Here is a 22,339-nt window from a genome sequence, read left to right as displayed (position 1 = left end):
CTGCCTTCTGAAACAATAATCTGCATTTACTGAACTCTACAGCAAAACTCTCAGGCATCATTCATCAAATATATGCAGAGTAATCATATTTCCTATGGCTACCCAGTCTACTAGACTGGAGGGGGGTTTTATATATCAGATATATATCAGCAGCAGAAATACACTGCTTCTACTTTTTGTCATCCTCAAATTGGCCATTTTGTGCTTGCATCCACAGAATAGCACACTGCCAGATTTTAGGGTGAAAAGTATTCTCTTTGTAGGATATTTAGAGTATCGTGCTATAAACAGGGACCACATATCACAAAGCAGGTTTTCCACAATTTGGTTGTGGAAATGAACATGAAAATGCTGTGTATTTGTATTGTACCTGATTTTCCAAGGCCACTTGTTCCCATATTTGACTACTTGGTGATGTTTTCCCACCCAGAAAATTAAGTCTCAGCATACCTTCAATTCTTAATTTACAAGCCAGAGGAATAAATTTACCTCCACCAAACAGTAACTTCACAAGCAGGTCAGTGGTGCTGTTAGGAGAGTGATGAAGCTTAATGTAATTCTAATCCTTTTGAAATCTGGTCCAAAGACATCATGGTTTATGAATACTTTCCATGGCCATTTGAATCTATTAAGAGAAACAAAATGTGTCTTTACAAGAGACCTTTGCTTTTTTGTATTGTAATATTTCTTTTCCTGGCAATCTTAAAGGATTTCACCACCACTTCATTATTTCAGTGTAGTAAGAGTATTCATCTTACCCTTGCTGACTTACAGATATCCTCAAGGACTGCAGCTGTAAACACCAGGAAATGTAAAGGTAATATGATGGCAGCTTTCCCATTTACTAACCACTATCTTTCAAAACTCTCCTTCCCCCCAAAGCTGCTGCTTCATTAATCTCCACGCGTGACTGAAAGTGTTAAAAGCTTTCACGGGTAATTCGTTACCAAAAAAGACTTCTGGGGGACATTTCCCACCATTTTAAAGAGCTCTCTCTTCTGTGGCGCAAAACACATTTTGAAGTAGTCCTGCTTCGGAGCCCCCCCGGGACGTCCCGCCTGAAATCAGCAGGTTCTAATGCCAGGGCTGAGCAGGACGCGGAGCGCTCGGGCTCTGCCGGCGTTCGGAGCCCGGGTGCCCGGGGGAACATCTCCCCCCAGCGGCCGCTGCGCCGCTCTCCTTCTCCCCAGGGCTCGGATGTTCATTCTGGGGAGGAAAGAAACCCAAACAAACACGCTTCAGCCTTAATTATAATTTCTCGTAAGGCAGTGGAGGTGATGGGTGTATGGGTGTACCTCTCACTGTGTAACTGCGCGCATCTCCCTGCCGATAGCCACCGGTACTGCTGTACCGCAAAGCCCTGCAGATCACCACCGCCACTGGCAGAGCTATTCCAAGTGAATTGAACTCGAATTCAGTCCTGGGAATTGAATCTTTTCACTCGCCGTTTCCAAACAGGAGCAACAGATTTTCTTAGTCAGTGTCAGAAAGAAATGCACTTGAAGAAGAAACTATCCACCAATGGCACAAACCCTTCAGAAGAACAACACATCTGCAAAGTGGAGACTGCTGCTGCAGCCTTCCCCACTCCTGCAGCTCTGGGAGACACCCAGCTCAGCCCCAGACCCCACAGGGCAGCTGGCTGCTCCACATCATTGGTGCTGGTGTTTTACAATAATCCTATCTTGGTGGCTAGATCCCCGGGGCAGATGCCAGGAATTACCAGCTGGTCATGCTGGCCATGCTAGCCCCATGCACAGCTCAGTTAGCTCCCTTCTTGCTTCCTACCAAGTCACCCAGGCAGGTGCATTCCCCAGTCCCAGCCAGAGAGGAAAAGAAGCTGGTTCCTCTCATAAAGTAGATTATTAGCATCAAAAAAAAGATATTTTTTAGGAAATTTGAAATGGGTCTACATCTGTAGCATGAGTTTAAGCAAAACATTATTCTTTATGATTGTCTGAGTGATCAATAAAAGTAACCACCAAGTCTTGCATGGCATAAGTTAAGAGGAAGGATAAATGCTCCTTTCACAGAAATTTAGGAAATTATCTTGTTAAGGAGAATCTTCTAGGCTGATAGCAGCTACCAATTAGAACTTTTATTTTCTCTACTGATTTGTGCTTTATGTATCAGTTCTGACACTGACCAACAAAATGTGTCCCTTGTTTAGAGGCAGCAAGTGAAAAAAAACAACATAGCAGCATGTAAATGGAGGCAAAACTGGAACAAGGCAGCATATGAAAATTCAACTTACAGAGCTGAAATTTGTGTTAAATACACTTGTAAAATTTTCAAAAATTTTAGGACTGTTGATATGAAAGCAGAAAGTTAGATGTGCAGCTTCAGACCCACTAAAGGTGACCAAATGTAAAAGTTACAGTTCTAAATTTTCCAACATTAAAGGGTATTAAGTCTGTATAAATCAGCACAGCTGAAAGAGTAGTGCTCACTACTGTTACAAGCAGTATTATGACCTCTGCAGCTGTAAAATACTCAGGGGAGAAATGTTTGTTTTACTTTTGATGGGATATTTTGTGGATCATTTTTCATCCTTCCCCTCTCCAGTCAGTACCTTTGTGTATCCTTCCAACAGCATGAAGGGCAGCAGACATGTGCCCTCACTCATGGCTTAGGAGCAGCACCCTGCTAAAGCCTGGATTCTCCAGTTGAAGTCTGGGAGCCTGTGTTTGCTGTCTGGTGAGAGGAAAAGAACTCACTTTTAAGCCCCAATCTATGGGGGACATTTGAGATTCCACTCCCAGTCTTCCGCTTGTCTGCATGGGGCTTGTGGGACCTTTCCCTTCTACTCCTCCATAAAGCAGAGCTGAAACAGTTCAAGAGGTTTCAAAAGAAAAGTTAAGGCAGCCAAATGCATGACAAGCAGGCAAGTCTGTGCTGCTGCTGCACATTTTTCCTTAGGAAATCAGATTAAAACACAGGAAAACTTGGCTCTATCATTCCCTGAACCCAACTAAGAGAATCAGCTTCTGACTGTATATGGACATTATAAGAAGCTGTCATATTCTAGGAATGCCAGCTGGCATTATTGTTAACTCCCAAAGTATATTTCCCCTCCTTCCCAGGTGGGCCTGCAGCTAAGAGCTCTGCTACCTAATGAAGTTCTGGCAAAGCCAAAATGGCCAGTTCTTGCCCTGTCTGTGCCTTCCAAACTTTGTGAGCAATGGATAACTAGTTATCAACCTCCCAGAAAAGCTATAGACTGCCAGGCATCAGGTCAAAGTTTTCCTTGAAAATTCTTTGAGATTATATACAAGGATGGTGTATTTTTGGCCACCAGGCTGGAGTTTGATTTAATCAGTGGCTTATGTACACTGTGATTTCTATCAGAACAAAGTAGTAGCCAGGGACTAGCTTGCTGATTGGATTTTGATTATCAGTCAAGGGGCAACAAACTATAATATTTTCATAGTAAATAAGGGACACATTTGCTTTCAGAATGGATGTGAAAAAAAACACAAAGATATGTTATCTAATTGATCTGAACAAATTAGTACAGATAGGTTAATCAGAATAGAAACGTGCCATGAGTCAGGATGAGCTATGTCCTATAGGGCTCAGTCATTTCTCTCATTTCTCTCCATGTCATCACAACCTTTTCTTTCATAATAGATCTGTGACCTATTTATTTTAGTGAGAACTTTCTGTTCATGTCAATAATCTGAAAAAACTGATCAAAAAAAACCAAAAAACAACTAGATCATACATACAAAAAAATTCATTCATTCTCCAATGACCACAAAAGTTCACATGATGTCTTTATTTGGACTAGTTGATAAGCTTTTATATGAAAGTGGAATTAGGAGTTTTCAAAAATTCCTGTTTCAAAAAGGAGTCAATAACATTCTAGGCAGAAATTATCACAAACTGCTGACTACTTCTGATAAAGAGTATTAGTGGGCAGAGATACAAAACAGTTTTTCATTGTAAAATTATGTATTTCTTGGTGGTCTTTACAAAAAAAAAAAAAAAAACAACACAAAAAAAACCCCCAACAAACAATCTCAACGTCATAAATTGTTCTACCTAAGGTTTCATCAGTTGGTATTCTTAGTACACAGCCATGTAAAATACATGGGAATGTGCAGTGGAGACACATCCTGAGTCACTAGAAGAAAAACTAAGATCAAATAGGTACACTGAGCTTTAACTTTCATTTAACTGCAACTTCAGCTGTGAATGAAAGTAGGAAATGCCATTGTACTTCATTTCGCAAGTGTATGATGGGTTCAATAGCACTATCAATTAAATACATGCAAAATCCAAGTGAAGTGGTGCTAAAGTGTACTATATAAATGGAAATATAAGTGGCTTGATTCCTTGAATAGTCAGAAGTAGCTCTAAATCTCTGGCAATTTTGGATACAATACAATCAGAAGAGCCGCAGAACTACCTGCCTTTCTTGTTGGTTCCTACATGACCTTCTGGTTCATGGCTCCTTCTGACAAAGGCCTGTGAGTTTGAAACTTCATTCTCTGCTTTAGTATGATGGCAGGTGGTTTTATGAGCATGCAGAACTGGGCCAGTGACTGTCCTGACTGGGTTTGACACTGCTCAAAGAAAGGAAAGTCAGTTCTTCCCCCATTGCCATGTGGCAGCTGATAGTGGGGCCTTGTAGGTGAGCTCTGTCAGAGGAGAACTCTTCCAAAACCCTGTGTTAGGCCAGGAAGCAGGTCAACCCTTCAGCTCCCAATCCAGCCAACAAAGCATTTCAACCCAGAGATCCAGGGCAGGAAGGACACAGGCTGCTCTCCATCCAGGTCACAGCAGTGGAGAGGATATGGGAGCACCCGTCTGGGTCACAGGGCTCTCTGTGTGCCACCATCTCCAGGCTGGTACAGTGCTGGAGGACTGTAGTCACCACATGAAATAGGTGTCAGGGGGAGTTTTGAGCACAGGGGATTGCTCTGAGTGATTTCCCTTATGACATGGCTTAACCTCAGCCAGCAGCCAAGCCCCATGCAGTCACTCACTCACTGCCCCAACCAGTGGGATTGGGGAAAGATTTGGAAGGGTAAAAAAGAGCTCACAGGTTGAGATAAAGACTTTAACAGGGAAAGCAGAAGCCATTCACAGAAGCAAAGCAAAACAAGGAATTGATTCAGTGCTTCCCATGGACAGGCAGGTGTTCAGCCATCCCCCACCACATGTAACAGTGACTTGGGAAGATAAATGACATCACTTCAAATGACTCCCCACTTCCTACTTCTTCCCCCACTTTCTGTACTGAACATGATGCCACATGGACTGGAATATCCCTTTGGTCAGCTGGGGTCACCTGTCCTGGCTGTGTCTCCTCCCACCCTTCTATGAACCCCCAGCCCCCTCACCAATATGCCAGTACAAAAAGCAGAAAAGGGAGTGACAAAAAACATCTCTGTGTTCAGCACAAATCCAAATCAGAGCCTCATACCAGCCACTGTGAAGAAAATCAACTCTATCCCAACCAAAATCAGCACACCTTGGCTCTGCCTGCACAGGTTCCCATGTCTGCACTGCTGAAGCTCCACACCAAATCTTATTTTGGAGCAGACATGGACCTGGATGTACCCTTGGGCACCTGCTTTGGTGCTACTGCTACAAGTGCAAGAGCACATGACTGACAAACACTAAGGCTCTGAGTTGGTTTTCCAGAGGTGGTGTCTACCAGTACATAGAGATGGAGCTCTAACAGATGCCCTGCTTTTTTGTGCTTACTTATTTGATACTGGAGAACTTTATTTTTCCCCTTTCCTCTGAACAAAGTCAAGAATCCTGCACTTGGGGTCTGAAATAATGAAAACAATTGGCTTAGTCTGACTAATTAACAAAAAAAATTATAAATATATATATATAAATAGTTCCTTATAAACTCAAGGATCACATTTAAGGCCTTCAGGTCTTGAGAGTCTCAAATATTTTTCTTTCAACATGAATAATTTGAACTCTATTATCTACCCCCGGTCAAAGCCATGTTTACCTGTTCCGTGGCCCTTGCTCAGATTTATTAATTAATTAAGTTTTAGGAGTCAGGTTTTGTGAATTTTAAAAATAATTGTTCAAAGTAACTATGCAATTGAACAACCCTATACTTTTGTTTGTGAGAGATGCCAAAGATGGCTGCAAGCACAAGAAAATATAACTTTCACCTCAGACAAAGAGTACTGGGTGATGGTTTTGAGACGTGGAATTGGACCACCAGTTTTCAGAGTGGGAAAAAACCTCCAGTGTGTGTGTGTGTTCTACAAGATTTGCTATTCTCCTTCCTAGTGCCACAGCACTGTGAAGGAGAATTTGCCTTGGGAACATGCTAGCCTTCTCTCCAGAGGCTCATCCTATCGACAGCAGTTAGCAGAGGAAAAATCAGTAGATTCTAAAATACAGAACCTTTATTTTTTCATGGGCTAATTAGAAACATGCCACAGATACAGAATCAGGGCCATACATAAAGTTCAGAGTGAGGTATAAAAGATTATCTGAAGAAAAAAAGCTTGCCTTTTCCGTTCAACAACACAGGGCTTGTGCAAGTTCCTAGTTATTTCATTCAGGAAGAATCAAAGTTTCCTTTCAGGCACAGAAAAACATTGAGCTCTGACTCTTTGTGTAGTCAAACACAGTGCTAGTAACAAACACAACCTCATTTCCAATACTTCATTTAAATGACAAGAGACATTTAAAAGACAAAATATTCCTCCAATTGCAAGGGCTGCTCCAAGAAGGCTTTTTTAGGGCTTCAGTATAGGGATTAGTGTGAAATCCATTAGCATGGGCAGTCACTGAGACCCTCTGCAGTCTACTTTTGGAGTCAACACGGGACATGACTCCTTTGGTTCAGGTTGGGGGACTGTTTTCCTAAATTGATATGTCTATTCCTTTTGGTAAAAGTTAAAAGCAAATCTCATCAATATGTTATACTCTCAAAATGCTAATCTACATAACCAAAGAAAGCATTCTGTAAGAGTCTTTTAGCTAGATTTTACTCTTCCTCTTTAATATCCCAGAACTCAGAGTGTTTCCAGCAGGATCTGCAATGATGATGGAACAGGTAGTGCTTTCCAAGTGGCAGCCTAATTGTGAGATGCTACCCTCTGGTCAGCAGACATCTGCAGGAAGAAAATTCTGCAACTCAGAGAATATCCCAATACATTTGATTTTGGATTCTTTACCACAGGATGACAAACAATAATACAGATACTGCAGTCAGCCATGCTTTTATTAAGGAAAAGTCAAAAAGCATGATGTTCTGAAGTTACTGTTGATTGCAATCAGCCACCTCAGTTTGCTCAGCACAGCTGGCATGAACAGCTCCCAGGAGACTGCATGAAAAATCCTCTACAACATCAGGTGAGAACAAACCTGCAAGCTAGCTGAACTCCATCTTCAGAAGAGTATACTAGAAACAATGAAAGCAAAAGCCAAAAATGACCATGAAATTAACTAACCATTCACTTTGAGGTTTACACCTTCCAGACCTAGGTAAGAGTGAATAGTGACTGAACCTGAACACACGGAATTCCCATAGGAATAAATACGTCTGGTCACTAGGTGTCAGCCTTGCCTCTACCAGGACACCCGACCTTCTTCTCCCTGTCCCCACGAAGCAGATGCAACTCCCAGCCCCACAAATGACAGTAGCAGTCTCCTAAATAGGGCAGAGGAGCAGCTGCAGAAGGATGTCTGTGCGGGGTGCCTGTGTACCTGGTAATATCATATTTGTTACCCTCAGGTTCAGATGCTGGAAACAAAGACAGGTTTCCTGCTGAGGAGATGTGACTGGATGGCACCTGCAGAGACAGCAGAGAAATTCTGCTCTCTAACAATGAGAATATCAGCAGGGTATTAGCAATGAATGAGTAAGTGTTTTGCAAGCCTCACAGTATTTACTGTTTATCCTAGAGCACCAGTTTCTGGAATATTGCCATCACATGAAAACGCTGGCTCCCACTTAAATTTGCTTCTAGTCTTGCTGGATACAGGAACAATACTTGGAAACCAGATTCCTGCAGAGCTGAAAACTCTAAGGACAACAAAGAAAACCTAAAATGTATATTCTTTAAATAATTTCTTGGCTACTTACAGTTCATAACAGTATAGTCAGCAAAACCAAAGCATAATTAAACATGCAGCACAGTTGCAGTGGTGTTGCAGAATACACATTTCTGACTATGGAATCTCTTCAGGTGGATTCTCATACCCTGATTCTCATGTTCCCTAATCTCCAAAATTATTTCTCCTTTGGCCCCAGCCTGCTATATACCATAGGTGAATGTCAGTACCCATGGTCTGCTGCCATTGCAGTTTCCCAAAATGCCATAAGCAAAGCCATCTAGCTCAGTCAAGAACAACAGCTGGAATTGGAACAACATGCAGTTTTCACAAGATGCAGCAGAAATTACTTGACAGGTTTTTACCTCCCATTTTTTTCTTAGGTTCTCTTAATGGACAGATAAGCTTTCCCACATCAAACATAAAATCAGAGCACCCCAGAGCTTCAACTCCCTCAGAGACATACAAATGAATGCACAAAAACTGACCCAGAAGAACTTTACTACACAATCACATCCTCACTATGGTAATTAATTTCATGATCATCCTACAGTAAATACCTGCCTTTAATGATGAACTTGGAAGGGCTGAAGCCATCCAAAAACAACAATAAAAACAAAGCTCAACAGCAAAGCCACATTTAGCTCAGAAATTTTACCAGAAGTCAGGGCAGCAGCAACATCACATCACCCAAGTCCAACATAAAACCAGTAGAATAATAATTTGTCTGGAACATTTTCAAGCCTAGTACATGGCCCATACTCAGACTGCCTGCTGCAATAAGTGTAATGGCCTTGCCAAGCAAAACAAAAACAAAAAACCCCATGAAAAACAAAAAACAACAACCAAAAAAAAAAAAAAAAAAAAGGAAGGGATAAATGATTCCCTGTGCACAAAAGCCAAGCACATCACTACCAAATCTGTCTTTTATACTAACATCACAAGCTGTCACAGTAGCTGTAGGGGGTACCCTACAAGATATACTGGATGCATCTTCTCAGATAGCAGTGGTAAAGCATCTCAGTTAAGCTTAAGTGGTTAAGCTTCTCTAGCAGCACTTGTGAGGCAGACACCTCAAGAGAGGCACCATTCTGCTCTCCCATTTTTTTCTTTTGCAAATTAAGGCGAGTTTCTATTCTTTCTTTTTGGAGTAAATATACATTAGAACTAGCACAAACATCAGAACACATTACACAAGGGTCAAAGAAGGCAGCCCAACAGGCAAATTTTGAGCAGAAACATCAGTGAAGCGCTGGGAACTGGGAGTCATCCACTCTGAAAGTCAGAGACTTCCAGGTGGGGATATCACCAATTTCTGAATCCTGGAGAAGCTGCTGTCTCCAATAGTTTTAAAATAACACTGTCTGATTGCCAGCATCTCGCCTCTTGTGGCACCAATAGACCCTCTAGACTGCTTTTTTTCACTAAGTAATTTTAAGAGCATGCTTATTTTCAAGGATAAATACAACCTAGTAGATCAGGTTTCACAAGTTCCCAATGGCAAAGCTCAGCAACACACACTGACAAGATGTTGATCCTGTCCAGGAATTCTGACCATTAACTTCAAATATCTTGAGTTACTGAAAAAAAAAGAGTGTGATTCAGCTCCAGATGCTGAGGTTTTGGGTGTATACAAGAGGGCTATGTTACAACTCCCGTCACAGTCAGTGGAGTCCAGAGTATGACTGAACTGCTTAGATGTCTGCTCCAAGATGAAAATGGCCTTTCTCTAGGCTCTAGACAATGATTGTATCAATCACATTACTCCAAAAGCAGCAAGACTCCTGTGAGAGGAGTTTGAAGTATTGCTTACATGCGAGCAATGTAAATTTAGACCTGCATTAATTTGGAAACTAACACAATACCTCACTATAATAACTGCATAAGGAACGTGGATTCCAATTTTTGCAGCACTGAACCACAGCTATGTTCAACTAAAAAATGCATCTTCCTTGCCAGATACCAAATGAATTTATTTTCTTAATTTAGGGTACTCTGCACAGGGAGCAAACTATACCAGCATCACAAAAACCCTTAGGGAACTAGTTTACCATAAATTTACATATCAACTTATTTTTCATCAGCCACTTTATGTCCACAAACTTCTAGCTCTCATTACCTGCCCAATGAATGAAAAAATTGCAGATTTTCAGGCTGAATACAGACTAATCTGCCCATATTTATAGACTAAAAACCCAGACAGGGCAATGCTACCATGAGGCAGAATAAATCTTACAAAGGCTGAAGAAAAGTGCAAGGAGAGACAGATTTGGGCATTGGTCCATTGAATGCAAAATTGTCTGTCCTTTCATACTGGTATCTAGTGTGTGCAATTCTGATTTAAGTGCACAGGCACTCTTCTAGGAGTGTTCATTGACTGATAAACACCAAATCCATTGCTCAAAGGACTCTCCAAGTTGCTTGGCATGTAGCTTGGAATCTACAAGGTTAACAAGTAAACAACATTGCTGTTGACATTTTTAACAACAAAAGCAACACCAGTCCAGGAAACTCAAGCCAATCCCCCCCAACCCCCCCATATAAACAGATGCAGGAATGATCAACACTTTTCCTGCTCCAGAGGCACATAAAACAACCAGATTTTCAAACTCAGAGTGGGCCAGACAGGATGACACTGTGAGAATGATTGAGCCCTGTAGTTCCCACCACTACAACGGGAAAGGTGAGAAGAGACCTTGGGAAGATGCAGATGCTTCAGAGGGAATATTAAGCACAGGAGACAGAATACATCTGAGGATAGTTTGCTTCCACTGAGAAACCATCCTTCTTTAGACAATGCTGTATATTTCTGCTACAAAAGACCAAGAGGAGCCACCTGGTTGGGAGATAAAGGAGCTTAAAATGTTCATAATTTTCCTCTAATGGGCAAGAACCCTGTCACATTTGGACCTCTCTTTACAAAGAGTAAACCATAACCTTAAACTGTGTGGATTGTGAGCTACGTAAAATTATTCCTGTCTGATTACATTTTTAGAAAATTTTAAAACGTAAAGCTGCATATAGAATATTAAACTGGACATTTTGGATATACAAACCATCTTCCATGGTTTAGATATACATAACCCTTAAATATTTAAAATATGGGACTTGTGCAACAATTTCAAATTGCTTAAAAAACTCGTGTTAAGCAGTGCAAAATTAGTTTTGCATTAGCCTTTAAGGTTTTAATACAGAAAATAGTAGAAAATAGAAATAATAGTAGAAAATAATAAAACAGTAATGAGAAGGTATCTTCCTAATTGATCACTTTTATATGACTTCCTGAAGGACTAACATCAATTATGCTTTATGTCAAAACAATGCTGGCACACTGCCAGCAAAGATTCAGATCAGGGGCACTGATTTAATTTATTCCTTTTTGGAAATCAGTGGATTGTACAGTCAGCTTTTGACTGTTAAACACAAATTTTACATGAAGTATGATGAAGCCATGTTATCACTGTTATACATATGAGAAAAGGGAAAACACAGATTTTAATCCATTTTATTTTGAGTCTGCAGTCAGCCACCTGTAAGTATAGCATTGACTGGCTGCAGTCAATAGAATCTGTTCCTAAGAAACTTGTGATTTTTAATTATCACAGGATGAAACAACAAGGTATGTACATGTTTACAGACCTTTATTTAACTTGTAGTCTCACATCTGTAATCAGTTTCATCAAGTAGTCATTCAGAAGTATGATTTTGCTGATAAAAATTGACATGGCTTTCAGCATTTTGTGACACGAATAAAAGCTCCTTTTCCTCAGCTACCCTATACTTTTCCACCTACAGTAGATTGGGTACTTCTTGCCGTGTCACACTTGTTGCACATGAAAAAGCCCTGTCAAAACAGGATATCCAAGACAATCTTTTATCTTACGAACATGAAAACATGGTCCATACACCCAAGTAATGAGAATGGCATTATATGCCAGCATTGACTTAGTCTTGCCCCAGGAAGTCTGACATATAAACAACAGTCCTTTGGGACACTGTTTATTATAGACTTATTAGAAACCTTGTCAATAACTTTCTTGTGCTTTTGACAACTCTGTATTTGGTTGCTAGGAGACTTGTGTTCCTGATGAGATAAAATGAACAGGAAATCCTCTATAGCTTTGTGACTTTTTGCACTAGTAAATAAAAATGCAAACAACTGATACAAAATACTGGCTACTGTTCACAGAAGTGAGAAAAAAAGACAAGCATTGCATGTTTTAAATAAAGGAACATATAGCCCTTTTTTGCCCTCTCCAACTCTAAGATGATAAAAGATCACCTTTATAAAGTAGAATGACCGGATTTTGTGGAACGTGGCTGTTTTGGCTCCAAGGTATTTGTAGCGTTGTAGTATCAGAGCCAGGATACAGCTGCCTTGTGACTAAGACATCGTTCACTGAATAAGTGCTATCCAATCCCTCAACGTCACCAGACATCTGTTTCCTGTTTTCATTCTTTCTTTCACTGTTATCATTTTATCCAAGTTACCCTTTCACCTGAAAGCCATTTAGAAACTTACAGAAACCAGTGCATGCACGCGTGTGTGTGTATTAAAGAAGTTGATTGAGAAAAAAAAATTGCTGAGAGCAATTTGTTCATTTTAATACAAAGAGCAGAAATGGAAACAAACTTGCCTTCCCCCATCTTCTCCTCCCCAAAATACACAATGATACATAAACACTTTTGTCTTCTGGTCTTCACTAATATGACTAACTTCCTTCTTCACTTCCAGTTAAGTAGCTTTCCTGTTGAGTACCACCACCTCCACAAAATACAATTGTGAATTGATTCATAAAAACAGAAACATTATGGCACAAATAAGGGAAGGCAATAAATACTCTTCCCCCTCTCCAACTCCTTCCCAAATGGAGGCAGTAGTAATATTGTTATTGTAAAGTTATTGTAATAACAAAAACTTGAAAAAAAAGAAAAAGAAAAAAGTATTGCTTGTCATTTAAGGTTCCATACCAACAATCATCAGGATGCAGAACAGGATACATCTAAAGTGAGAAAGTTATTTACTTCACATTCAAGTTAACACCAACTGTAGTTTTTTTGGCACACAGTATTATTCTTAACGTGCCAAAAAAGTGTTGGACACCTTATCAAATATGAATGTTAATGCCACTAAAACAAAAATCCTGCTATTCATAGTCCAACTTTATATTGTTGTTGTTTTGGTACATTTCACCTATACTTAAACCCCAAGTTAGGGGAATGACCATTACTGATACCATTTAACACACATTAACAAGGAACAATAGAAGTTGAAGAGTAAGTTGTCAAAATTTAGTGACTTTTTATTCTTAATCTCTTGATTTCAGATTATTTAATCAGAATAAGAATGATTACAGACAGTCATATTAATTGATCAGGAAGGTTGTTGAGTGAAGGAAAAATCTGGGCTGATTGACAAACACCAACAGAAATTCATCCGCTTCATTTTATTGTCTGAAAGAAAAAGAAGATTTTTCTGAAATCCTCCCCCATTGAGATACACCAGCAAAATATAGATGTTGCACAGGAGAAAGAGGAGATTCTAGCACACAGAGGACTCTCCCTATGAGATGGGATGGTTTGGCAGCTACAGGAAACTCTAAGTAGCATTTCCAAAGGCACATCAAAATTGGAAAGCAAGATGACATCTCATGTTCTGTTCTCCTGAACTGTTTCCTGCATTCTTATAATCAAATTAAGACTATTTTAAAGCCAAATTCAGCTTCCATTAAACCACATAATTATGAAGCAGCTCACTAACTTCCAAGCAGACAGAGCACATTCTGATACATCATCTTGGTCTCCCTTCTCATCCTCCTTTACAGTGAACCAGACAGTCTCAAATGTACAGTCCACACAATGCCCAGTGCTTCCACACAAAACCTGCAGTATTCTTGCATAGTAATAATTCAGTATTCTGGAGAAACTGATAAAACAAACCATTGTTGAAGAGTATTTTTCAAGACTTAATCAAGTTGGTGTGATTAAAATGCTGTCTCCCATGAACACAATTTGCTCATAACTTTTCACAACATTTAAATTAATTTGTCCACTGTCACACATGCAATCTGTGATCAAGCTGAAAACTGAATTCTAACTGTGTACTATGTCCATCACATCCCCATCCTTCATAATCTGCTGTCACTGTCCTTCATTGACTCTGGATTCTGCTATGCATTTTTATTAATAACATTACATTTGTGTCAGGACAAGTTTTAAATTCTGAATAATAAAAAGCCATTGAATTAAGACAGCTATCTACCCTCTCCAGCCCCAAGTTTAGATAGAAAGTTATGTTTAACTGTACTCTCTGTCCTCCTCAATTGCATATGAAGAAATAAAAGAAAAATCAAGATCTCTCAAGCTCTAGTGCTATTGATGGCAATGGCAAAATCCAAAATACAGCTATGGAATTGAAAAGGTTAATGCAATCTTTAGTACTTTATTTCTGGTTCTTTTTACTTTTCCCCAACTAAAAATACCTCTTAGAGCTATTCAAGATACGTTTTCTAGAACTTATAATTTTATGCAATACGACTGTAAAACTAATTTTGGTTTTGTACAGTCACGTTTCCGATTTTAAACTGAGAGGGGGAAATATAAACTAATTATTAGGTCAAATGACTCTTTGGAATTATCCTCTGAAGCAAATGCAACACTGAAACCTTTTGACTGAAAAAATAACTGGCCAACCATTGGAAGAGAAAGTGCCCAGACCCCACTTTATGTCAGACTCCACATTGTTTTAAAATTTTAAGACTTCTGATACACTCTATTATGACAATAAAAAAGTTGAGAGCTACACCAGAAGATTACATGAAGAAAAAATTGTTTTTTCTAGTATAATAGGAGTCTTAAAAACAAACAAACACACACCACTTCTACCCATTATTTCATACCCAGATGTTTCCTGTACACCTGCAATTGTGTCCTGAATTCATGAGCTGTAGTATTTCAACAGTCTCTCATCAGTTGGTTTCAGAATTTTCTTGTCTGCCAGGTTTACAATCCATCCTGGAGCAAGACCAAAAAATATCTGTCTAGGATCCTTGCGTGCACTTAACATCTTAAAGAGTTCATCCTTAGTTATGTCTGGTAAGACATAGCCATATTTCTTGGCAAGTTCCAGCCTGGCTTCTGCAACCTTAGATGGATCTGCCAGGTAGCCCCGATTCCTGGGATCTGTGTAGTAACGGACGAGGTCTTCAGGTGGGAGCATTCGCTTTGGGATAGGTTTGCCACGCAGGAAAAATACTACTGGCTTGATTAAAATTTCTGTGGGCAAACGTGAGAGAAGATTAGTGATGGCACTTCATAACACAGATTTAAAGACATTAAATGACATCTTATTCTGTACTAAATTAGTTACTACACTCACATCTAAAAGGACCAAGCAAAAAAATTGAATCTCAAGAATATTCTTGTTCAGAATGAGATAGTGGTTTGCAAGTTTCACTTAACCACACAAAATACTCTGTTTTAACTGATATTTATAATGCCAGTCTGGAGGAGTTGCTACTTCTAATACATTTAGAATGACTACTTGGGAAAGACAACCATAACTAAACTCATTTAAATTATTATTTCCCAGTTTGAAGCAATGTATTTGCATGGCTATTTACACAGCATACCAACTAATGACAAATTTAGTGCTCTATGAGCATTTTAAATAAAGTTTCAATGGCACATGCACCTATTTAGTCCTTTGTGGGATTATCTTCCTCAAATTTTACTGATTTTGGCAAATTATATTCCAGAACATTTTAATCTTATTATTTTTATTATTTTGTGGAACAAAAAAAAATACCAGAACTTATATCACCCCAGGGTAACATATTTTGCACACTTAAAATATCTATTCCTCTTCTTCTCAAGCTCATTCACACATGAAAGCTGCATTATTGTCAATAAAAACTGCATGAATGAATGTTAGGCAGGATGCAGCCTCAAGCAAAGCAAAGCCTCATTCTTCAGTGAAAGTGTTCTGAGAACAATAGCCATTTTAACTGGAATGATTCTGAGCTTCTGTAACTTACTTCCTCACTTTAAGTGGAAAAGTATTTTAAATTAAAAATATAAACATCCACAGTGTTTTTTAAATCTATTTTTTCCTGAGTTTTCTTAGTGCTATTAAACATGGGAAACAGAAGACAAAAATGCAGCAAAACAATATTTTTAGTTCCTCTATTTACAAAGCTATTCAGATTTCCTTAACTGGTTGACTAGTATACAATTACTAACACTGGAAAGGCTAAACAGGTGAATGGTTAAAAATGGCAAAATTGAGGATGCATTATCATTCCTAATTGGGGGCTAGAACTAGATGATCTTTAAGGTCCCTCCCAACCCAAAGTATTTTATGATTCTATAAATAAACATGTAACTGGTTTTGAAGCTTAGAAGGTGACAACTTTCTACTAAGAACTGTGTTTGAAAGTTTGATTTGGATCATTCAATCTTTGCATATCCAAAAAAAAAACCAAAAAAAAAAAAAGCCAGAAATTAAAAGAAGTTCTTACCCAAGCTCCTTGGGTCATAGAATGATGTTGTTACTACGCCTCCATTTTTTTCAATGGCTGCAATTGCTAATTCAGATGCTCTCTGCACTTCAATATTTACTTTTGCTGCAAAAATATCAGCACCCTGTAAATTTCAACACATATTACAGTAACATTAAAATGAATATTTTAAGACACATGTTTATTCTTCTCTAAGAACTTGTAAGGAACATTAAATCCTGCAAAAATATTATGAATTGTCTGTTCTGTGCAAAAAGTTAAGTAACCAAGTTGCTCTCAGTCACTTGTGCTGAATAAAAAATAAAAAATAAAAAACACTGAATAAAAAAACCTTTCCAGAACAGTCATACATTTTTTTCAGTACATTTCAGTTTTCTGTTGTAAAACACTTCTTCAGCCTTTTCTTAGGTACTCCTTAACTGATTTCTGCAGTCCCTTGGGTATGAAGACATCCTCCAGTTATTTCTTTTTTTGCTGGCACACAGTGCCCTCTAGTGGATTTATGATCCACAAAAGTCCCACAGCAAACGAATTTGGAGAATCAAAGATGCTCCCAAACCATGGGAATGAAAACCTGAAAGCCTGAAGTACAAAGTTTGTTGTCTGCATACCTCCTCCACGAGCTGAACACCATAATCCCTCTTGAGAGGCTGCACTGTCACACCTCTGGCGTTAGTGAGCTGAGTTAAGTCAATCGGCTGCGTGGGGTCAACTCTGCCCAAATCAATCAGGTACTGCAGCCTCTGAAGACTCAGAGGCTGGTACTGACGTCTGAGGCTGGGGTGAGAAAGAAAAAACAAAAACAAACAAAAAAAAACAAAAACAAACAAACAAAAAAAAAAAAAAAAAAAAAAAACAATGAGTAATTTACCAAACTGAAGCTTTAATAGCAACTGGTCAACTGAGATATTCTGGTTTTTATCTACTCCTAAACCAAAAAACTAAAACATTACAGTGTCAACACGTCTTGGCAAACCAACAAGACTGTAAATAACAATCACTTTCAAAGTGAATCCACCTTGGGTGCTTTGCTGATAGACTGTCAAAAAAACAAAGAACTCCTCCCATACAAACACCATCAAAGACTATCAGCAAAATTCTGTACATACATAGTTTACATACAAGATTTTCTGATCCATTACCACTGTACCCAACATCTCAGAAAGTACTCAGTGAAAGGAATCTCCCTCAAAACACCATCAAGGAAGATAAATATTAAGGAAATATGCATTAACCCACATTCCCCAAAGGGAGCTGGGATCTCATGCCATTGCCTTCAGCAGAACCTACTTTTGTTTTTTCTCAAGTTCTAACTTTACTGTACAAACCAACCCCTAGCACAGTTTTCCAATGCCAAAGTCTATTCCTGTCTATACATACCACTTATGCTGATACCCAAAACTTCCTCCTAAAATCCATTTGATGGCTGCTATTGGAAGGCTTTGAGTGGCAGCTCACAAACTGGGAAGCAGCTGATCTCTGTTACTGGCAAGCCACGTACAAAGGACAAGCCACAAGAATTTGTGCTGTCAGATAGCCCCTTACAGAGAAAGGGCTCAAGAAGTGGGGGCAGAAGGAGGAGTGAGATGAAGATAAACAGGCAGGGACATTGTTCAGCATGCTCCCTCCACCCCAACAGCATCACTTGAGTGCACTTAAGTGCTCACCACAGGAACATTACAGCAGCCTGACATTGAATTTTTGCAAACAACCTTGAAACTCAAGAGTACTTTTATTTTTGTTTTCACATGCTGTCAGATGTTAAAAACAGCAAGATTCTAATAACTTCTTGTCACTGCAGGAGGCTGGATTTTTGCTGTTGGTTATTCATGAACTTTTGACCACTATTATCAAAAGCTAAGTGTCTGCATTCTGCAGCATTTCCTTTGCAGGACTGTGGATTTACACTCTGCCTTCAGCTACTGAAAGTGCTTCTTGTTTACTCTTATAATAATTTAGCTAACAGGAGAAAAAAATAGTACCTGGAAATAGAATTTGAGTCACATCTCAAAATTATTAAGATTCAGAGGAAACCCTAAAACTAGGACAAGTCTGTAAGTTCTACTGCATGCATTAAAAATGGAAATATAAAAGTGCTCAGCTATTTGATGAAGTGGTATCAGGAAACGGAACATTAAATCAAGTCTAACAATTCACAAAGACACATTAGTCTTTTCATCCTTGAACTGTCTGCTTGCTGTAGCAGGCTTTTGTTACTACTGCCTGTAACAGCATTGTATGGACACAGAAGTTTGCAAGACCAGATCAAAAAGCAACAAAATGGTTGCTGGCCCAGGTAACACAAATGCTATCTGACAAAGCAAACCCAGCTTTCAAAAAAATGTTATACATTTTAATAAAAATTTTTTAAATTATCAATACAAACGAAGGAAAATTGGAAAATGCTGACACACCTCTCCAGGTAAGAACAGTGACTGGAGAAAAGACATTAAAAAGGTGGAATAAGGACACAACACAAACACAATGTGAACAAAGGACAGAAGTATTAAACAAAGCAAAATGCCCAAGAAGAACAATGGTGAAAGGTGATTTAATGCCTCATCCAGCAGATTTGGTATTAAAGAGCTTACTAGGATCCTAGATGTAACAGAGCACAGACAAACACCACAGTGTCAGTGGGCTGAAAACGTAGAACCACCAAGAGAAGCAGAATTGTTTGGCTGGCAGCAGATCAGAGGTTCTGGTGAACAAAGTGAGGAGAAACAACAAAACAAGGCTTTGGATTACACTTCCATGCCAAACAGCCTCACTCCAGTCACTGGGACTGTTCCCATTCAGTTCACTGGGTTATGAAGCAAAAAGAAAAACAAGCAGGAGCGAAGGAATAGCTTCAGAGGAGAAATTCACTCAGCTGGAAGAGGAAAGGAGGATTACGAAGAGAAGAGAGTAAATAAGCAGATGTGCAAAACAGGAAATAATTAATTAAAAGAATAATCTCACAAGAAATGGGAGATTCTTCTGGTAAAGTAGCTAACAACCTGAGAGGAATTTAGGAAGCTGAACTTTTTCACTTAGGCCTGTTTTGGCATCCTGGATTCTTGCTTCAGGAGAAAGATCAAGAAATGCAGACAATGATTAATTTCCAGGTAAACATTTAGAACTTACCTATGTCCCTCATTAAATCCATATTTTGGTATGGCCAAGTAAAATGGAGTTTGGCCACCCTCAAAGCCCAGCCGGGGCCGATTCCCTCTTTGTCTTTCTCCTTTGTGACCTCGGCCACACTTCCTACCCCCGTACCTTCCACGGCCACGTCTTCTCTCCTTCAAAACAATCAATGGTACATTTAGACAATTATTGCAGAAACCAGTACCTACAAAACATTAGTTTCAGAGACATATACAACTGAGAAAATGCTGATTCTTGAGGAAAAATTAAGTTATAGATCTTTTTTAAGTGGAAAAATAGAAAAGCAGTTAATGTGATTTTTGCAGAGAACAGCTTTAGGCTGGCATCACAAATAGTCTGGGGACAAGTCAGCTTCCTTTGGTGGCAGGGATGGTCGAGTCTAGCACAGAACTCCACTTGAATTCCATACTATTCAGGAGTTTTCAGCACTTTTAGGAGAGTGCTGCATGCTATTCCCTTCTCAGTTCCTACGGTTTCAGACTTTGAACCTCATCTCCCTGTTCACTAATATTAATATATAATATAAACCACATGGGTTTCTCCCCGTTTTTTTTTCATAACTTCTCTACCACTTTATAAGGAGACATATCACAGGTTTGTTTTCAAGAAGTAAGAACAAGAATGTTAGCTGGCTTTTCTCTGTACGCCTTCTAACCTTCCATTTCCAAACATATTATTCCATCCCATAAACACCTGAGAGTTCGAAGCCTTTTACTCTTCCCCTCCAGCCCCAGCAATGCCCTGAGGTTCAGCCAGCACCACCACCAGCCAGCTCTGTGGGGATGGCCACACATCGGCCACAAGGCACGCGAAGGGCAAGCGGCAGGCCAACACACACACACAGCAGTGCCATCCTCTCCTCTGCCTCTCCACGCCTCCTCTGGCCAGGCGGCTCTCCCGGCCGTGCCAGGACGGTGTCCTTCTGACAGCCCGGGGGCAAAGCACACCGGGACGCGGCGCGCCCGCTGCCGGGGCACAGTCCTGCCGCCACGGCCCAACCGGCAGGCCGCAGGCACTCACCCGCTTTTTGGAGCCGGGGTTGGGCCTTAAGTTGGCCAGGCTGACCCTGGGCAGCGAGCGCAGCAGCTCCAGGCCCCGGTTCACGCCGCTCCCGCTCATGGCCGCTCCCTGCCAAGGGCGCCCGCGGGGATCGCGCCCGGCCGCGGCGCTTTACGGCAGCGCCGTAAACCGCAGCTGCCGCGCCTTCGCAGCGGTGTCGCGCAGGGGACGGCGCCGGGCCCGGTGTTCCGGCTGTGCCGGAGCTCAGAATTTCAATGGTCGGGCCCAGGACGCTGGTGGCGTTTTATTACGCTGTTTTATTACTAATCCCTCAGCCGAGTGTTCCCAAGCCAAGTCTCTAAAACCATCAGGCTGCATCTAAACGCGGCTGGCCGGCGGTGCACCGAGCCTTGCTCAGCTGCACCCGTGCCGCTACTGGAATATCCGCTGCGGTGGGAGACGGCCGGGGCTTAACCCCAGCCAGCAACCTCCCACAGGATCACCCCCACCAGTGGGGTCGGAGAGAGAGCTGGAAGGATAAAAGGTAGAAAGCTCGTGGATTGAGATAAAGACATTACTAGGGAAAGCAAAAGCTGCACATCCAAGCAAAGGAAAAGAAGGAAGGAATTAATTCACATTTTACCATGGGTAGGCAGGTGGTCGGCCATCTCCAGGAGAGCAGGACCTCACCATGTGTAATGGTTACTTGGGAAGACAAACACCATCACCCAAAACATCCCCCCTCCTTCCCCCCCCCCCCCCTTTATATACTGAGCATGATGCATAAGGTCTGGAATATCCCCTTGGTGATTGAGGTCACCTGTCCTGGCTGTGTCTCCTCCCATGCATTCCCAGTCTTCTCATGAGCATGGCAACCTGAAAAGCAGAGGAGGCCTTGGCTCTGTGTAAGCCCTGCTGAGCAACAGCAAAAACATCTCTATATTACCCTTCCTGTGTTCAGCACAAATCCAAAGGTGAGCCCCTCACTGAACGTTGGGAAGAAAATTACTGCAGTCAACACTGAGACAAAGACATTCCTAGTACTGCTGCAGTACTTGATCACATATATTATTTCAGTCTTTTAACTTTAAATGTGTACCTACTGGAAAACCATACAGCAGCTTCCATCAGTATATTGGTCTGAAGGGAAGGGTGTGTGGGGTGCAGGCTCAGTACAGTGAAGAACTGAATTGTTGAAATTGCCTTGGTGGAGTTACAGAGCAGAAAGGACAGCTCCCATTGTCAAAGCTGATACTCCTCAGTGTAATATCCTGCTTTCCATCTTGAAACTTCTGTTTGACAGTTGACATGTTCAATGTCTGCTTCAGTTTGGAGAAGGGATCAGGCAGCAGCTTTGCCAGCCCTGAGAATAAATGGAGGTAAAATGACAATCATGCTGCAGCAATCTGTGAGTTGCAGTATGAAACCAGTGTAGCTTCTTACCCCCTTCAAAAAAATTATGAAACATTACATTGTAGCAATGCACAAGATGCTGGTATGGACAACCATCTTATCTAAGCCCATTTTAGCCTCTAGGGCAGGGAAAATGACATAATTTAAAACATGCTTTGCCTTGTAAAACTCTCACTGCTCTAAACAGAAATTTTAAATCAGGTAGAAAAGTATCA

At 40.5% G+C, this 22,339-nt stretch overlaps 1 protein-coding gene across 2 annotated transcripts; it reads right to left on the bottom strand.

Moving 5' to 3' along the window:
* Positions 1-11,667: 11,667 nt before the first annotated feature.
* On the bottom strand, positions 11,668-20,891 carry MRPL15 (mitochondrial ribosomal protein L15). Of its 2 annotated transcripts, XM_018910143.3 has the most exons (6): positions 20,733-20,891; positions 19,689-19,846; positions 17,174-17,339; positions 16,563-16,686; positions 14,943-15,318; positions 11,668-13,497 (listed from the first exon to the last, which is right to left on the bottom strand). In XM_018910143.3, the coding sequence occupies exons 1-5, from the start codon at positions 20,829-20,831 to the stop codon at positions 14,981-14,983; spliced, it is 885 nt and encodes a 294-aa protein (XP_018765688.1). In that variant the 5' UTR covers positions 20,832-20,891; the 3' UTR covers positions 11,668-13,497; positions 14,943-14,980. The 2 variants fall into 2 exon arrangements, with proteins under 2 accessions (XP_018765688.1, XP_009083585.1); XM_009085337.4 differs by having other exon boundaries at positions 13,314-15,318.
* Positions 20,892-22,339: the final 1,448 nt, after the last annotated feature.

This window comes from Serinus canaria, chromosome 2 (genome assembly GCF_022539315.1).
Source record: "Serinus canaria isolate serCan28SL12 chromosome 2, serCan2020, whole genome shotgun sequence".
In the NCBI taxonomy this organism is placed as follows: Eukaryota; Metazoa; Chordata; class Aves; order Passeriformes; family Fringillidae; genus Serinus; species Serinus canaria.
The sequence above is the reverse complement of the archived record's forward strand: the minus strand, read 5'-3'. Positions and strand labels throughout refer to the sequence as shown.